At 36.2% G+C, this 19,074-nt stretch overlaps 2 protein-coding genes across 3 annotated transcripts in view; one reads left to right on the top strand and one right to left on the bottom strand.

Annotated features, from left to right (window-relative positions):
- Positions 1–6,500, top strand: part of LOC127445733 (ras-related protein Rab-6B-like) — a 149,146-nt gene extending 142,646 nt beyond the window's left edge. The window contains exon 8 of the mRNA XM_051705992.1: positions 4,092–6,500. Coding sequence (XP_051561952.1) covers positions 4,092–4,156 — 65 coding nt within the window. The 3' untranslated portion in view covers positions 4,157–6,500. The remainder of the gene's footprint in view (positions 1–4,091) is intronic.
- An 8,585-nt stretch (positions 6,501–15,085) lies between these two features.
- Positions 15,086–18,899, bottom strand: LOC127446320 (RING finger protein 223-like). 2 transcript variants are annotated; one of them, XM_051707134.1, is made up of 4 exons: positions 18,771–18,899; positions 17,041–17,697; positions 16,357–16,495; positions 15,086–15,602 (listed from the first exon to the last, which is right to left on the bottom strand). In XM_051707134.1, the coding sequence occupies exons 2-3, from the start codon at positions 17,382–17,384 to the stop codon at positions 16,387–16,389; spliced, it is 453 nt and encodes a 150-aa protein (XP_051563094.1). In that variant the 5' UTR covers positions 17,385–17,697; positions 18,771–18,899; the 3' UTR covers positions 15,086–15,602; positions 16,357–16,386. The 2 variants fall into 2 exon arrangements, with proteins under 2 accessions (XP_051563094.1, XP_051563093.1); XM_051707133.1 differs by having other exon boundaries at positions 16,391–16,495.
- Between the last annotated feature and the right edge of the window lie 175 nt (positions 18,900–19,074).

Genomic DNA, 19,074 nt, shown 5'->3' with positions numbered 1-19,074 from the left:
CAAAGCAATTGCATGGCTTCAGAAGACATATCTTAAACCACTGGAATCGTATAGATTACTTTTATGCAGCCTTTATGTGATGTTTGGAGCTTCAAAGGTCTGGCCACCATTCACTTGCATTGAAAGGACCTACAGAGCTGAGATATTCTTCTAAAAATCTTCATTTGTGTACAGCAGAAGAAAGTCATACACATCTGGGATGGCATGGGGGTGAGTAAAAGATGAGAGAGTTTTCATTTTTAGGTGATCTATTTTTAGGTGCAGTCCTAACAATATGTTTTTTGTCAGAGCTCTCACACAACTTCACTTTTGGGAGATACTTAAAAAAGAAATTGAAATTGATCCAGTGGAATATGACGCATACCTACTGTTTTGCTTTCTCTCTGTCATTCCCACTTGTGCATGTCAAAGGAAACACAATACCATGAAAACCAAAGAACATTCCAAGCAAATCTGAGACTATAATCTTAAAAAATATTCAGGGCAGGCACATAAGTATACGCACTGAATATACCTTGTGGCACAGAGCATTATGAAAAATATGAAATGATCGTGAATTTGCCCACAATTTGCTGTCTTCCAAAACTGATGATTCGGGAATGAAGATCTGTAATAAAATGGCCTCCAGCAGCTGTAAAAAAGAGCCTTGTAAATTTATGACAAACTGAATGTGAATGAGACAACAACAGAGGGCTGTAAGGAACCACGTAATATCATTTTCAAAAATGTTGCCACAGTAACATAATTTTCATGAAGATTTTTGAATATGGGTTATCAAATTTTCACACAAGTTCAACATAATTGAGCCAAACCTGTTACAGGACAAATCATAGGGACCCACCTTATATTAGGTGTCTTTAATTACTATGTACTTAAGCATTTGATACAGTGTTCTTATTATGTACATACGTGTTGTTGCATTGTACTTACATTTAAAGTACATGCATTTAATGACATCTATTGTTAAACTGTTAACATTAAGGGTTAAACCCTAAACTTAACCCTAACACAAACCTAAACCCTAACCCCTAACCCCACTCCTAAACCTACCTGTACCTCAACCTTAGTAGCAGCAAATGTGAATTTTGTGAGAATTGTGCAGAACAATATGTAGTTGCACAATAAATACATTGTATGTATTTTATTGTACATAATAAAGACACCTAATATAAAGTGGGACCAATCATAGTCTAACAGATGCAATTTCGGATTATAACTCTTTCAAAATGTGTTATTACAACAGCAGCTCTGAAAGGTAAAATGAATGTGAATGAGACAACAATAGAACAGGGGCTTTATAGCAAACAAAGGAGGATAGACAGCAGTCTTTCAGTGGGGGTGTTCTAAGAAGAGTTTATTTAGCAAACTTGTTTACATTTGGTATAGTGAAGTGTAGGATCACTTAATTTGTATGTTTGAATGTTGGTCCAGAAATGTGATGTTTCTAAGCAAGAATGTAACCATATATTCACAACTGGGTAGGGGGATATGTACTGATTTCAAACTTGTGATTTGAAAACCAACCATTGAAAACCCCAAATCGGTGGACCACTACCTGGGGGGGGGGGGGGGGGGTAGTCAATCTTACCCAGTTTAGTCAGATTAGAATGCAGAAGGGTCAAGGCACTTGAGCTGTAGTTTAGGAAAAGCTTTATCAGATGACAAAACAAACCTCTTTTGTATGTGAAACAGAGACCAAGAGTTCAGCCTTTAGCTGTTAAATATTACATTTGTCCTCGCTGTGCTTTTACACTCCAGATATGGTTTGGAATTATGTGGATGGTACTTATGCAGCAGATTTAGTAAAATTATTGGTGCATCTGTTAAAGGGACAGATCATTTCAAGCGGGCATTATTACCCAAACTACACACTTTTAAAGATGTCTCATCTCACCACTTCAACATTTGTTCATGAATGCAAACATGAGCACATTACATTTCTGACAGTTGGCCGAAGGTGCAGCTGGTGTGACTGTACAAGCACAAAACAAGCCATGCTAAATCCATTCATCTCTCAAGGACATCATCAGTTAACATGTATTTGAATAAGACTCTTTTATGTTGAGCTTGTTATGCTGCTCCCCTAATAACCACTAGATAGTGCACATTCCCTTTTGCTGAGGGAAGTCAGCTCACAAAAAATACATTAATGAATTCAAAGTAGGATAAGGTTAGGGTTTGAGCAAAAATGTGTTATTTGCTATGCTATGCTATGCATGAAGCACTTTGTAGGTACAAAGACTCCATTTGTCAAACATGATTCAAGCATTTATGGCTGCATTTACTCCTAATACCACGAGGGGTCAGTAGTAATGCATATTTTGCAGTTATTTAAACATATTTGGGTTGTTACCACCACACACACATACTGTGTGTGTATATATATATATATATATATATATATATATATATATATATATATATATATATATATATACAGCTCTGGGAAAAATTAAGAGACCACCCCAAATTTTTCTTAAATCAGCATCTCTACATGTATGGCAGCCATTCCATTCCAGTGTCTGTTGAATTCCTACTTGAAGTTTTGCACCAGGAGTGGCATAAAATCACCCAAAAGCAGTATGAAAGACTGGTGGAAAGCGTGCAAAGATGCAAGACAAATTCAGGGTTATTCCACCAAATATTGATTTGTGAGCACTTCCTAAGTTAAAACATTAGTATTGTGTTGTTTAAAAATGAATATGAAGTTGTTTTCTGTGCATTATTCGAGGTCTGAAAACACAGCATCTTTTTTTGTTATTTTGACCAGTTGTCATTTTCTGCAAATAAATGCTCTAAATGACAATATTTTTATTTGGAATTTGGGAGAAATTATGTCACTTTATAGAATAAAACAAAAATGACAAACACATACCTATAAATAGTAAATCCAGAGAAACTGAACATTTGGAGTGGTCTCTTAATTTTTTCCCGAGCTGTGTGTGTGTGTGTGTGTGTGTGTATATGTATGTATATATATATATATATATATATATATATATATATATATATATATATATATATATATATATATATTTAGGGTTGGGAGGGTTACTTTTGAAATGTATTCCACTACAGATTACAGAATACATGCTGTAAAATGTAATTTGTAACATATTCCGTTAGATTCCTCAAGGTCAGTAACGTATTCTAAATACTTTGGATTACTTCTTCAGCACTGGTAGATTTTTTCACATGTTTTGACTATAAAAACTCTGCCAGTACAGTAAGACAAAATACACATGTTAAAAATACATTCTCTGAAAAACCTAAATATCTTATGCAGTGTTGTTTCTAAAACAAGATTAATCAAACTGATCTTGTTTTAAGGATTTTTAGATATTTTTACAGGAAAACAATACAAAAATTATTATCAAAAATATGATTTTTGCCCTAATATCAAAGGTCTTACTAGAAAAAAAGAAATTATGATCCAACATGAATTTTCTTGATAAAGAATATGATCGTGCCTGGTAACATGTGCATGTAAAATGGCTAGAAATAGCATTTTAGCTTAGCGTAAAGCTGACAATTTACACAAGGTATATTTCTATTTCTTCTGCTCCAAACTTACTTCAAACTTACTTCTCTGTCTGCTCATATGAATGTAACACATCATAAGAAAGTGTTTCACCGCTGTTCAAATGCACTTTGGATCGCATCATTTATATGTATAAATGTTTTCCATCTGAAAGGACTAAATATTAAATGAAACAAATAACAATAAAATGCAAAGTAATCTCTTCAGTTATCAAAATTCTTTTTGAATGTAACTGTATTCTAACACACTTATATATATATATATATATATATATATATATATATATATATATATATATATATATATGATATATATATATATATATATATATAGATGTATATAGATGTGTTTTATGAACACATTTATAGCTAGTCTCCAAGAAAAAAAACCCAATGAAATATATTTACCTACAGTATGTTTGCTTAGTTTGATTCTTTTCAGCAGCCTTTTTCAAACATTTTATAAATATCACATTCAAATGTGAAGTTCTTGAATATAATGTCGGTTGTTTGTATGTACAGAGGTTTTCTTCCTTAACAGCATTCCCCAGTGATTGACATTAAACTGGACAAACCACAGGAACCTCCAAATACTGAGGGCGGATGTTCCTGTTAATAGCTCATGTCTGACCTACAGCATCATTTTCACCACATGCTTGTTGTGTTGCTTCCTCTTGGTTAGCTTCCAGTTGTGTTTTCGGATTGGATATATGGCCTTCACGTCTGACTTTCAGTAACTGGTTGGAATCAGTGTTACATTAATTTAAATTGTAAAATAGTATGCTTTATTAACAAATTGCCAAAAATCGTAAAAATTTGAAAAGCTTAGGGCAAAAATCTACAAAAATCTCTACTATGTCCAACATGTATACTTTTTGAAAATGTAGAGTAATTACCACCCCCCCCCCCCCCCCTTATTTTGTATTTTTGTATTTAAGGAAAAGCGCTAAAACAGATGCAGACAAGAAATTCTATAATTTTGCCATAAAAAGCAGAATTAAAGCAAAGAGATCAAAAGCAAGAGGGCAATTTAAACAATAATTAACATACTGAAAATACAGCAAGCATGCATGTTAGCCATTTTTAAAAGTATCATCTCAGTCTTACTGACTGCTGTGCACAAGGACATGTGAATGCTGACGTCAATGTGTAACTCATCAAAATAACGTAATTTTTTTTTTCCTCTTCTTTTTTTTGCTTTTTCTCTCTGTGAAACCGAACTCAAAATTCAGGCAAGGAGTTTCAGGCAAGGTTTTTGTTCATCTGAGTTTGTGTAAATGTACTCATTTGTGTCATTTCAGATCCCCCACATCTTTGCCACATTCATGAATCTGTTTTTTATGTTTGTGTAATGTTTGTCATATTTATTGAGTTCATGAATGTTTACAGCATATTTTTATGATTTCCTGTTTGCAAAGGAATTTAAGCAAACACTTGCATCCAGTGGGCAAACTTAACAAGGAAGGTTCCTTCCTCTTCTGTAGAATGTTTCTTAATCTTTAACTGAATAGTTAGGAAATTTAGTGTATCGCAGATAGTCGAAAGACATGTGACAGAGGAGCAAATCATGCACATCTAAATTTAGTTAATTATATTTAATTGATTGGCATAATTAGTTTGCACCTTAGCCATTTCCACACTGATTCTTTGAACATAGACAAATGCTACTGTAAAAATATCGACTGACGTTTTCAAACATGCGTTATCATCAGAAATTCAAAGATGGGACATTCCTCCTAAAATAACTGTAGTTCACTTTTAAGAGTTGGCATTATGCAGCATTATATTGTTTGCCTTGTGTAGGGACCCACTTATGTCTACAGCTGCTCTTTGGGCCAGTAAATTATAGTGCACTGACCAGGGGGACACGCGTTGTGTAGTATATCAATTTGTTTGAAATGTATTTCTTGTGAATCTTTAATGCACTTTTTCAAGAAAATGTAAATGTTTCAAAATTGCTGTCAAATGTCTGTCCTTGAAACCACTTTAGAGGTAAAATTGTAGCGTACATCTCTGTGAAAACCCCGAGGGTCACTGTACAGATAAACTATTTGTAAAGTTGCTTTACATAATGGCAGATACGAGTTGAGACTAGCTTTTTGTGACGGAGAGGAAGCGTTGGAGTGCATGAAATAGATGCATATATGTATGATGTTTGTGCCAGGAATGGTACCACATAAAGCAAAGTTTATGTTGAATACCAGTTTATTTGTATTAAATCCATCAGCATTTTGTTGGAATGGGATACGAAAAATTATGCTGGAATTGATTGACTGACTCATCCATCACAGTAAAACCCTTCCTTTTTGCCTATGGATTTGACTGTCTCTGTTTCATATGCCTGTTCTGCTTTTAATGCATCTCTCAGTTGCCCCTTTTAACCCATAATATAGAAAGACATGAAAAAGTGTGGCCAAACACTCCATAGAAACTTTAAATGGAAAGTCAGACTTTGTGATAATCTGGGGTTGTCACTCCTAGTATCGATTTGTCTGTGCCAGTGCCTTCTCCGTTCATAGAGAAGTGCAGAGAGATGCCACTTTAGCAGTTTATCAATGGCTTTGAGAATATGAAAACTGGATGGAGGTATTTATGGTTGACTGGTGACATTTTGTTATATTTCCTTAAGTCATTTTCACTTGGTTGTTATCTTTTGAAATGAGGTTCTCATTTGGATTTAAATGGGGTGCAGATATGCTTCATGTATTGAATCATATCATTAGTGTACCTGTAATACCAGTAGTCATTGTGATATTGACACAACGCTAAACAGCCTCGGGTGAATGTCTACGCGTGAGTTGAGTTATGCTTTTGAGGGTGCAACTATTCCCAGTGTATATGTTTTAGCTCAGTGGAGCCAGCCTGATTGATTCAGAGATAGCGGTTCCATTCACACTGTATAGAAATCTAGCATGTCAGTCTAAATCAGTAAAATCAATAAAATGTCTTATTACCAAAAACATGAATGTTGATCCTTTCTTTTTCATTAATTTCATTAATATATAGTATGTGCTTCTTCTATATTGAAATTGTATTAGATAAAATTATGTAAAATTATATCATTATGATTTCAAGAAAGAATATATTTTACAATATATTGATCCAAGTTGTTTTCATACAGTTAGTAGGCCTACTATTTATAACTTTGGACTGTTCTTATCGCAAACTGATTATAATATCCATTTAGGAAGCTACTTTGGGAAGTTATTACATTGGCTTCTCGAGAAATTGTAAGTGCATATAAAGCAACCTAAAGTTGTTACTGTCAATACAATTAATCTGTATAATTTTACATGTGAAAGCTTTGCAAGACATGTCAAAGCATATGAAAGCTTTATCCACTGTTTCGGTCCTAACAGGTTTTTCAAAGGTGTTAATAAACCTGCAGAGTTAATGCTCTTTACTGACATTAAAAGCTAATTTTATTTGATTTGTGCTCACCTGTCTCTTACAACAGTTACAAGCTAGTGAGTTGATTTTTCTTGCAACGAACATTGAGGGAGTCAACACTGATATTACTGGACTTTGTCACTGATACCACATGGCTTTTATAGTGCATATATAAATGTATGTTTCTGTTGAAGCCATTTATTGTGATATGTGTAAACATTTTGACATTTTACAACATAGTTTGCTTGTCATTTGTTTGGGTTTTCTTCTGGCACGTAGCACAATGCTTCCATGGAACACACTCAAGGAAATATGTGTTTTTTAAACTTTCCCAGACATGTCATGTCATGCTTTTATAAACATGTTGTTTGTGCATCATTGTGTATTTAGCAAATGACAGCTTCTGTGACTTTTGTTTGGGAAAAGACCATATTATGCACCATTTCCCTCGGAAAACAGTACATGAGTACAATGAAAAACTTTTGTAAATCACAAAAGTCAAAGCTCTCAAAACTTGAGAGCCTTAGAAATCCTTCATGTTTAAAAATAACAGATGTCTACAGAAAAACATATACAATCCATTGTCATGGTTGAATGATTTCTTTCTTTGCAGTTATTGGACTACTACAGACTCACTACAATAATTTTGGCCAGCGGAAATGAATATGCTTACTTGTTTTTTTATTATTTAATCACCCTGTGACATTTCTTTTGATGAAAGAATGTCATTAGCACTGTTTGGACAGGATTATTTTTTCGAATATAGGACGTCTATGATTTCACATTCTGATCGGGATGGGATTGTAATCGCTATAGCTTTCTTAAAGATGGGAGTACAGTGCATGATGTCTGGATGAGGGTGTTATACAAATCATTTCTGTGCTCTGAATTTGTGCAGCAAAAAAAACCTATTGAAATAAACAAGACTAATATATGTGATATTATACATTATGTATATATTAAAGGGAATTAATTAAGGTGAGGATCATATCAACCTAACACTACTAGAGTGAGCAGTCCATGATCGGATTCTCCTATCGATGGGATTCCGTGTGTTCTTGAACCACCTAATGTTATTTTGCCCAAAAATTCTAAATCTATAATAAATATGCACCTGGCAGCACAACAAGATATTTAGCTTTAGTTGTGGTATTCGATGAAGATAAAAAAAAAATGAGGAGAAGCAAAAAAAAAAACAAAAAAAAAAACATGAAAATAAATAAATAAATACAAACAAAAAAAACAAAAAAAAACAAAAAAAATATATATATATATATATATATATATATATATATATATATATATATATATATATATATATATATATACACACATACAGGTGCATCTCAATAAATTAGAATGTCGTGGAAAAGTCCATTTATTTCAGAAATTCAACTCAAATTGTGAAACTCGTGTATTAAATAAATTCAATGCACACAGACTGAAGTAGTTTAAGTCTTTGGTTCTTTTAATTGTGATGATTTTGGCTCACATTTTACAAAAACCCACCAATTCACTATCTTAACAAATTAGAATATGGTGACATGCCAATCAGCTAATCAACTCAAAACACCTGCAAAGGTTTCCTGAGCCTTCAAAATGGTCTCTCAGTTTGGTTCACTAGGCTACACAATCATGGGGAAGACTGCTGATCTGACAGTTGTCCAGAAGACAATCATTGACACCCTTCACATGGAGGGTAAGCCACAAACATTCATTGCCAAAGAAGCTGGCTGTTCACAGAGTGCTGTATCCAAGCATGTTAACAGAAAGTTGAGTGGAAGGAAAAAGTGTGGAGGAAAAAGATGCACAACCAACCGAGAGAACCGCAGCCTTATGAGGATTGTCAAGCAAAATCGATTCAAGAATTTGGGTGAACTTCACAAGGAATGGACTGAGGCTGGGTTCAAGGCATCAAGAGCCACCACACACAGACGTGTCAAGGAATTTGGCTACAGTTGTTGTATTCCTCTTGTTAAGCCACTCCTGAACCACAGACAACGTCAGAGGCGTCTTACCTGGGCTAAGGAGAAGAAGAACTGGACTGTTGCCCAGTGGTCCAAAGTCCTCTTTTCAGATGAGAGCAAGTTTTATATTTCATTTTGAAAACCAAGGTCCTAGAGTCTGGAGGAAGGGTGGAGAAGCTCATAGCCCAAGTTGCTTGAAGTCCAGTGTTAAGTTTCCACAGTCTGTGATGATTTGAGGTGCAATGTCATCTGCTGGTGTTGGTCCATTGTGTTTTTTGAAAACCAAAGTCACTGCACCCGTTTACCAAGAAATTTTGGAGCACTTCATGCTTCCTTCTGCTGACCAGCTTTTTAAAGATGCTGATTTCATTTTCCAGCAGGATTTGGCACCTGCCCATACTGCCAAAAGCACCAAAAGTTGGTTAAATGACCATGGTGTTGGTGTGCCTGACTGGCCAGCAAACTCACCAGACCTGAACCCCATAGAGAATCTATGGGGTATTGTCAAGAGGAAAATGAGAAACAAGAGACCAAAAAATGCAGATGAGCTGAACGCCACTGTCAAAGAAACCTGGGCTTCCATACCACCTCAGCAGTGCCACAAACTGATCACCTCCATGCCACGCCGAATTGAGGCAGTAATTAAAGCAAAAGGAGCCCCTACCAAGTATTGAGTACATATACAGTAAATGAACATACTTTCCAGAAGGCCAACAATTCACCAAAAATGTTTTTTTTATTGGTCTTATGATGTATTCTAATTTGTTGAGATGGTGAATTGGTGGGTTTTTGTAAAATGTGAGCCAAAATCATCACAATTAAAAGAACCAAAGACTTAAACTACTTCAGTCTGTGTGCATTGAATTTATTTAATGCACGAGTTTCACAATTTGAGTTGAATTACTGAAATAAATGAACTTTTCCATGACATTCTAATTTATTGAGACGCACCTGTATATATATATATATATATATATAAGAATATATATGCATTGCATGTTAAATTTGCCAAGAACTGCCTACTTACACAGGAAAAGCTGTCTAACTGATATGTAAAGCAGTCAATTCCAATTTGTCATTACACACTGTTTAGAGGCAGAGTTACGTGAGATATAGCTCCACCATAATAAAAGAAAAAATTATATATATAAACATTTTAGAATAATAGTAAAGTCATTAAAAATATGGAATAACATAAATGGAACTATGGGAATTATGTTGTGACTAAACAAGATCCAAAATAAATCAAAACTGTGTTATATTTTAGCATCTTCAAAGTATTCACCCTTTGCCTAGAATTTTCAGAAATGTACTCTTGACATTTTCTCAACCAACTTCTTGAGGTATCACCCTGGGATGCTTTTAAACAATATTGAAGGAGTTCTCATCTATATGCTGGGCACTTATTCAAATCAAAATCAAATCAAATCACTTTTATTGTCACACAACCATATACACAAGTGCAATGGTGTGTGAAATTCTTGGGTGCAGTTCCGATCAACATAGCAGTCGTGACAGTGATGAGACATATACCAATTTACAATAACATCAAATTAACACAACACAATTTAAAGTCTAATATACACATAATTACACACAACACAATATACAAATAATAACATACACTGTACAGTATACAATACACACAATATAGATACACATTATTCAATAAAAATACAAAATAAAAAAGTATATATAGTAGTATATATAGAATGTACAGTAGGTTGTAATGTACTGTATTGACATTCAGGCTGTAGGTTGATAGTAAGTTGTTAAAAGAGAATATAATATAATAATAATATCATTTATGACAGTCAGGTGTGAGATATAAGAGTAAGAGTAATAAAGTGCAGTGCTGATGTATTTTGATCATGGGAGATCAAAAGAGCTGCTTTTCTTTATTATTTGGTCCAAGTCATACATTCCAAAACCTTTTTTATTATTATTATTAAAGTGTAGATTTATAATGAAATTAATACGGTGGCACAAATATATTTTTGTCTACAAAACTAATTTCAAACATTTAAGTATACGCATTCAGATCAAAAGATTTTTAAGATCATGAGAAACATTTCAATCAAGTGTTTCAAAACTTTTGACCGGTAGTGTATATAAAAAAATGGTGTGGTAGTCTCTGTGAATGATTACCCATCAAACACTCAGACATAACGGAAAATGTGTAGAGACTCTAACTTTGAGTATCTTTAAAAGATTTGATGTCACTAACATGGCAAACTTGGCAAATCCTGTGATAGTTTCATTTTCAAAACCACTTGTTGCATCAACTCCGAAACTTGTGAACATGACCCTGTTTCCAGGCAGACCGATTAAAAGTCCTTTATGCTTTTACTCACAGAAGTTCCATCAAACCATCATATAAGAAATTGTGTGGATCGAGAAAGCATTTTCAGTTTTTTGTGTAATATGAATCACCTAATGTTATTTTGCCCAAAAAATATGCCCAAAAATGTTGTTGATGTTAGTTTTGTTAGTGTTTACTGTCCACATAGGGCTTTTGACTGTATTCCTGACACCCTTAACATAAATTCTAAATGATCCTAAGCCATTAAGCTAAGCCATCAGATGTAGTAACTTGTTTAAACAGGGCTTTATTGAAATCCATCCATCCATCTTCTAAAGCCACTTGTCCTATATATAGTGTCACAGGTAGTGCTGGAGCCTATCCCAGCTGTCTCAGGCCGAAGGCAGGGAAACACCATGGACAGGTGGCCAGTCCATCACAGGGAAAACACACACAGACATACACATTCACACTCTCACCTATGGGCAATTTAAAGTTTACAATTAACTTAACCTGCATGTTTTTTGAACTGTGGGCGAAGCTGGAGCACCCAGAGGAGACCAACGTGAACATGGGGAGAACATGCAAACTCCACACAGAATTGGCCGTGGGTAAGCTGGGACTTGAACCAGGGACCTTCTTGCCGCTGTGCCGCCCTGCTTTATTGAAATTAAAAATACAAATCTCCATTGTGATTCAGCTCAAGAAATGCCATTGTGGCGATCCTGGATCAGATATGAGACACTATTAAGTAAATAAAATATTAACATGGGTCACATTTTATTTTGTGATTTGACTAACTTGGTCTGGCTTCTAGCAAGTAAAAAAGGATAAATGGAATGTGGAATCAACACAGTGAAAATGCTTCCCAAGCTACAACATTTACATTTATTCATTTAGCAGACGCTTTTATCCAAAGTGACTTACAAAATTAGGAAGGTTACAACAAAAGCGATTCATCTTAAGACAGTAACACGAAAAGTGCTGCATTACAAAGTTTCAGTTGCAATAGAAAAATACTAACCAACACAGAGATTAAAGTGTAACAATTATTTATTTATTTATTTTTGAGTGCATGGTCAAGTGCTCACAAAAAAGTGTCTTTAGCTGTTTTTGAAGACAGAGATGTAGTCTGCCTCACGGATGTTGGGAAAGTCATTCTACCATCGAGGTACAGGGAAGCTAAAGTCCGGGAAAGTGATTTGGTGCCTCTTTGTGCTGGTACCACAAGGCGCTGCTCATTTGCAGACCACAGCCTACTGGTGTGAACGTAGCTCTGCAGGAATGATTGTAGATAAGCTGGCCCAGACCAGACTGTTCTGTATGTCAGCATCAGAGCCTTGAACTTGATACGCACAGCAACCGACAGCCAGTGTAGAAAGATACGGTGTGGTGAAACATGGGCTCTCTTGGATACATTGAAGACCAGCCATGATGCTGCATTATGGATCATTTGCACAGGCTCAATGCCCATGCAGGAAGGCCGGCTAAAAGAGCATTACAGTAATCAAGTCTAGATATGACAAAGGACTGAACAAGGAGTTGTGTGGCATGATCAGAGAGGAAGTGTCTTATCATCCTAATGTTATAGAGTACAAATCTACATGATCGGGCTCTTTTTGAGATGTGGTCGGTGAAATTGAGTTAGTTGTTGATGGTTACCCCTAGGTTTTTGACCGTTTTGAATGGAGCTATTGTAGATGGACTCAGCTGAATGGTGATATTGTGCTCAACAGTAGGGTTGGCTGGAATGATGAGGAGCTTGATGGGTCCCAGTGATGTTGTATATATAGAGAAGAGAAGTGGGCCAAGCACAGAGCTCTGAGGTACCCCACTAAGTAGCTGATTTGACTTGGACACGCCACCTCTTCAGGCTACCTTGAAAGACCTACCTGAGAGATAAGACTTGAACCAGCCAAGCACAGTTTCGTTGATGCCCAGAGTAGAGAGGGTGGACAGGAGGATATGATGGTTGACTGTGTCAAAGGTTGCAGATAGGTCCAGCAGAATAAGGATGGATGATCTGGAGCCAGCTCTTGCCTGTCTCATGGATTCGTTGAGAGACAGCAGGGCAGTCCTAGTGGAATGTTCTCTTTTGAAGCCTGACTGATTGTAGTCTAGCAGCTTGTTCTGTGAGAGGAAGGCAGAGATCTGACTGAAAACAACCCTTTTGAGTGTTTTCACCATGAATGGGAGGAGAGAAATGGTCTGTAGTTTTCTACTTGTGTGGGGTTAAGCGCAGGTTTTTTAAGCAGTGGAGCTACTCAAGCCTTCTTAAATGCGGTGGGAAAAGTATCTCCAAGTAAAGATGTGTTAATTATGTGTGTGAGTGCAGGTAGGATGGATGGAGAGATGGCTTGGAGAAGGTGGGAAGGAATAGGGTTAAGGGGGCAGGTGGTGGGGTGGTTGGAGAGGAGGAGTTTAGAGACCTAAGTGCCGGTTAGAGGAGAGAACATACAAGCTAATCATAACTTAAAGTAGCTACAGTCTAGCTAATGATATGCCTATTGATAGGCCTATTATTTAATTTAACTATAAATCTACTATCAATACTACAGATTTTTCATTAACTTATGACTCTATTTCTAGCAAAAACAATTTATTAAATACTTGCTTGGTTATGTCTGAAGCTCACCTTAATGGGTTTTAAATAATTAAACATGATGTTGCCTTATAAGGCTGTCTTATAACAGTATACTTACACTGCCTTGATATGCAAATCACTGCCTTTCAAGTCTTTGACTGTTTGGGCAGCGAGGAAACATGAGCTTCGCTTTTGGACATAGCTGCAATGACTTCTACGCCAGGGGTTAGGTGAACTGGCAAATCATTTATTTGAAGTGATTCATTTACATGAACTGTCCAAACAAACTGATTCAACAAAATGAAATGGGACTTCCCAATGCTATATATAAGTGGATTGGTGAATCATTTGTTTTAACCAGTTCACTTACATGAACCATAATGTTTAAGTGAAACATTAAATTCACTTAAATGTTTCAACTTCCCATGAGAAAGAGAGAGAGGACAATATAGGTGTGCTTGTTTGATTACTTGTTTGCTGTGTGCACAATACAATGTGTCAAAAAGCTATGTATTGTTTTGTCATGTTACACCAGTACTAGTTGGAAAATGTAGCTTGTTATTAGAACAGCTAAAATACTGTGAAAAAAGTTGAACTACTGACAAATTTAGTAGTGGTTTTTTAAGTTGATAATTAAGTTAGAAACTAGTTTGTTGCTTCCCTACACTAATGTGATATGGCTTTGCTCATCGAGCGCCCCAGAGAACGCTGCCGCCCAAGGCCACTCACACTGCCTATATTTCCAATGCCAAGATCCATCACTGGTGCCATTAAAGGATGTTGTGAAGTGTGTATTTTTAAATTACATAGAAGAGTTGCAAAAATTCACTCTATTCAAGGTTTTTTCAAACAGGTTTACCAGACATATGGGGATCTTCCATTGGTCGATCAAACAAATTGTCCTGCCCAACACTCACATGATTTTTTGAGCCAGTGTTGCTGTTTCGAGATACTCAAAACAGTTGTCTAAGCATATTAAGCAGGGATAGAAGAAAGTAGATTTACATCAAAAAATTACACACATCACCTGTAAGACCTGTTCCTTCAAAAAAGGACCTGTGGGCTGACACACAGAGATGGTTTGGATTTGCACTTGGCCAGTGATGCTTCACACATGGCTACGTTCACTAGATTAAACTGTGCTTTAACAATTTTGCTCATTCAAACTGACATAATCATGTGGGATTTAAAGTTTTTACTATTTTGTCCTCTAGCTAGCATAGTCGAATGTAACAAAGAAAGATAATATGGGAGCAGAGAGTAAGAGGCCAACAACATTTAGCAATCAGAATTTTTAATGCACATTAATTTATACATTATATGAATAACAAAGATTATAATAACTTAAAATAATCCATCTGAGACATAGGGGGTGATCAGAATCAGGGGGAAATCTTTCTCAAGATGCCATCTGCTCTGAAAGTCTTGCTTTGCATCTGGGACTCTCTCTCGGGACAGTTGAAACAAATCCGGCCCCAGCTGCTGGGATGGATTAAGGGTGGAATATCTAATGAGAAGTTCCCCTCAGATGGAGAAGCAGGATTCAGACTTGTGGCTATTCAAGTGGAAAATGCAGTCAGGGAAGCACATGGAGGGGATTGTGTTAAACGACCTTATCTGAACGTAGCTGACTGTTGCTCCTGCATTTTCAGCAAGCCAGGCTTAATTAGCACATGACATACAGTTTTAATGACCATAGCAAAAACAGACTGAGAAAGTCCATTGTTCATATTGCTAATCCATTGTTTACAGAGTCTGTACTTGTCCCACTTTTTAAAATACCTCTTCTGATGAGAGCTTTCGCCATGACATCATTTCTCTGCATTGAAAGACAAGATTGAAGTTAGTAAAACTGAAAATATTATTTTCTTTATCCTTTGTCAAAGATGATGGATCTAGCTGTTGCAGTTTTTTAAGCATCATTCAGCATCAGTGTTCAGTCAGTAGGCTACATTTACATGCACTTTAAAAGTCAGACTAAAACAATGATTCACTTTATAAAATGTCATGTAAACGCTTTTGATGGCTGAAATCGTATCAGTCCGATTTTTGCGATGTTGAACTAATAGACCTAGATAATGCGTTTGTAGCTCAGCTTCGTCCTGCATGTATACACGCTAATCAGGCCACAGTTTGCCTCAGCATTGTGCGCATGCTCCTAAAGACATTATATATATAATTTCAGGTCGATTTGTATGTAACACTTCCTTAGCTGACGTCTTTACTTCAAATTTTGGATTACGCATTATGTCATGTGTACTTGGACAGATGGAGACTATAGCTCTACAATGCAAAAACCTGCTGTAGCTTGAATATAACTGCACATAGAAACATACTGCTAACATTGTATGTACAAAATAGGAATGTTTTCTTATTGTTTAATTGGAGTGAATCTCATTTTAAGTACATGGATGACAAACATAGTCACTTTGCAGATGTGTGATCACTAAAATAATAAAATAAATTATTACAGGTATGACCGGCATTTGGTCTACTCTCACTGAATTCCTAAAATTAGCAAACAGAGAAGACACAAAATGCAATTATTAACTGACTTTAAAAAAGTTTCTTACTGCTGCTTGGTGTAACAGCAGGAGGAACACTCACACAGTGCAACTGGGAATGATTCTCTCTTCAGGGTGCTTAGAGAAACTCATTTTCTTCAGGAAAGATGGGAGTCGGAGTTTGGACCTGTATTGTTTTGGCACCGGACTGAAACCAGAGAAAAGAGCAGAGAAGGTATGAATGGGAAAGCAAATGCATTTACCCTTTTACTTAGGACTTGGATTATTGTTGCAACTGCTAGACAGACACTCTTTAAAGCTCAAATGTGTAATTTCTGTGCCACTAGCATCACCAAACAAAATTGCTAAATTAAAAAACTTTTTTCAAACATATTCCAGAAAACTCCCCGCATCTTCCATTGGCTGTACAAACTGATAGTTCCACCCTAACCTCATGCCAATTGGTCAAGCCATGCCAATAATTCTGACAGTGAAAAAAATGACACACATCTGCTTTAAAACGGCATAAAAACTGTTTAGATATTGAACACCACCCAGATTTTCACCAAAAGCTCTACAAACAAAATCACATTTAGCAATGGGTGTACATTTTCTGCTAGTATTCTGGCTTCTTATGAACAGAATCAAGTGACATACAGGTTGCTGATTCAAGAGGCTCACTTGACTGTAAATTAATTGCAGCATCTGTTTGTACTGTTACACATTAGTCACTAGTCACTCTGAGATACTCACCATTTAGCCTGTGATGTGGGCAGTCCATGAATATTAGAAGTACTTCCCCTTTCCTCTTTGTCTTGCTTTTTCACGTCCTCTTCCTCCTCTTGGATGTCAGGAATGCCATCCCATAGTTGGCTATTGACAAAAAGTGCCTCCTGCAAGCTCAGTCCATGGTCCACACAAGTCACCTGGCGACAGAGAGGACAGCGAATAGTGCGCAGGCCGCTGTAATGCAGTGCCATTGTCTCCAGACAGTGGGTGCAGAACGTGTGGTCACAGTGCAGCATTCTGGGAACGCGATCGCTACGGGAGTAACGCAGGTAACAGACCCCACATTCCTGATTCTCGGACAGCACCATGGCTTCAGAAAGAGTATGCACACAAGCACTTTAAAGAAAAAGGTAGAAGCCAGACCAAAAGTCCTGCTGAAAGTCAGATCTCTTATGTTTTCAGAGCTAATGAACGTGTGAAGACTGAGGAAGCAGAGATGCTCTGACTAAATGAAGGTGACGTTGGTTGGTGGGTAGGAATATGCTTGTTGTAAACGGTCCATTTTAGAGGAACAGCAAATATGTAGACAGTCTAAAGAAGACAAGCCTCTAATTTCTGAATTGAAAAGAAGGGTTCTTCATATGATTGATGCTCTTGTGGTTCTGAAATATTTTCAGCTTTCTGTGTAAAAAAAATCAGAGATATATAAATATTAATGCAGCACAAGAGAATTACTGCAGAACCCCCCAAACATAACTGTTATGGATTAAGAGAAACGATAAAGTTACAGTTAAAATCTTGCAGCAGATGGCACAGCTGTCACCAGACCTGCCCCCACTGAGCATTCATGCTTATAATATAGTATTCTACTCCATTGCTGCAGGCCACCTGTTAGTCCAGAATTATTAATTTAATTTAACCTCTAAGTACTGACCTCTGACCACACTCTGACAAGTGATGCAGACAATTCAATGTGTGAACAATGAAAGTGAGCTATTATGGCAAGATCTCTGGTTTCTGCAACCAGGAGAACATTAACAAGTTTGGTCCCACTTTATATTAGGTGTTTTTAACTACTGTGTACTTCAACATTTGATACAATGTACTTATTATGTACATACATGTTGTTGCAATGTACTTACATTTAAAGTACCTGCATTTAATTACACTGTAAACCTTACCGCTAACCCTATAAACCTAACCCAACCCTTACCCTAAAACCTAACTCTAACCCCTGAACCCTACCCCTACTCCTAAACCTACAGTATCTCAACCTCAGTAGCAGCAAATGTGAATCTTGTGAGAATTTTGCAGAACAACATGTAGTTACACAGTAAATACACATCGTACTGTATATATTTTAATGTTAGTACATAGATAGTACATAATTAAAGACACCTTATATAAAGTGTGACCACAATTTTTGTACAGTATACCAATTCAATATTCAATGTATAGAGTACTGCAAATAAAGAACTATTGTTTTTATATATACTGTATAACATTAGATGTTCAGTTAGTTTTGCTGTCTTGTTAGTGGTAATCAAGTATAACATTATGACAGACATCCTTAGTCAAATTGTAACTTGACTTTTACGTCAAACAATTTGCATTGCATGTTCTTTCTATTTCAGTAAATAAAGGTTATAATCATTTTTTAATCAATTCCAGTAAACACTAAACAGAAAAGTGAAGGTGGCCTAGGGGTAATCAACCTTATTTTTTAAAGGAAATAAACATAGAAAAATACTTACTGAAGAACAAATAGTAATGCAGCTCTCTGCAGATGCTGTTGCACGTCTTTGTTAGAAGATTAACTCATCTGAGTAGGAATTAGTAGTTAAGTGAAGAGGAGCAAGCTCTGCTGTCAATGTGAATATCCACCGCATGTTTTAAACTGGCAGTAGAGTCGTGGGGGAGGTAATATCTGCCACTCTCCTCCCACTTTGATACACAATGCAAGAGAACTGGCCTTACAAGCAGCACTCTCTCTATCTCTATTCAGAGTACTTCTTTAGAATCCCATTCATCATAGAAATTCTTTAGAAATTCTGTCAG

Source organism: Myxocyprinus asiaticus, chromosome 9 (assembly GCF_019703515.2).
Source record: "Myxocyprinus asiaticus isolate MX2 ecotype Aquarium Trade chromosome 9, UBuf_Myxa_2, whole genome shotgun sequence".
NCBI lineage: Eukaryota > Metazoa > Chordata > Actinopteri > Cypriniformes > Catostomidae > Myxocyprinus > Myxocyprinus asiaticus.
This window is presented reverse-complemented; position numbering and strand designations above follow the sequence as displayed.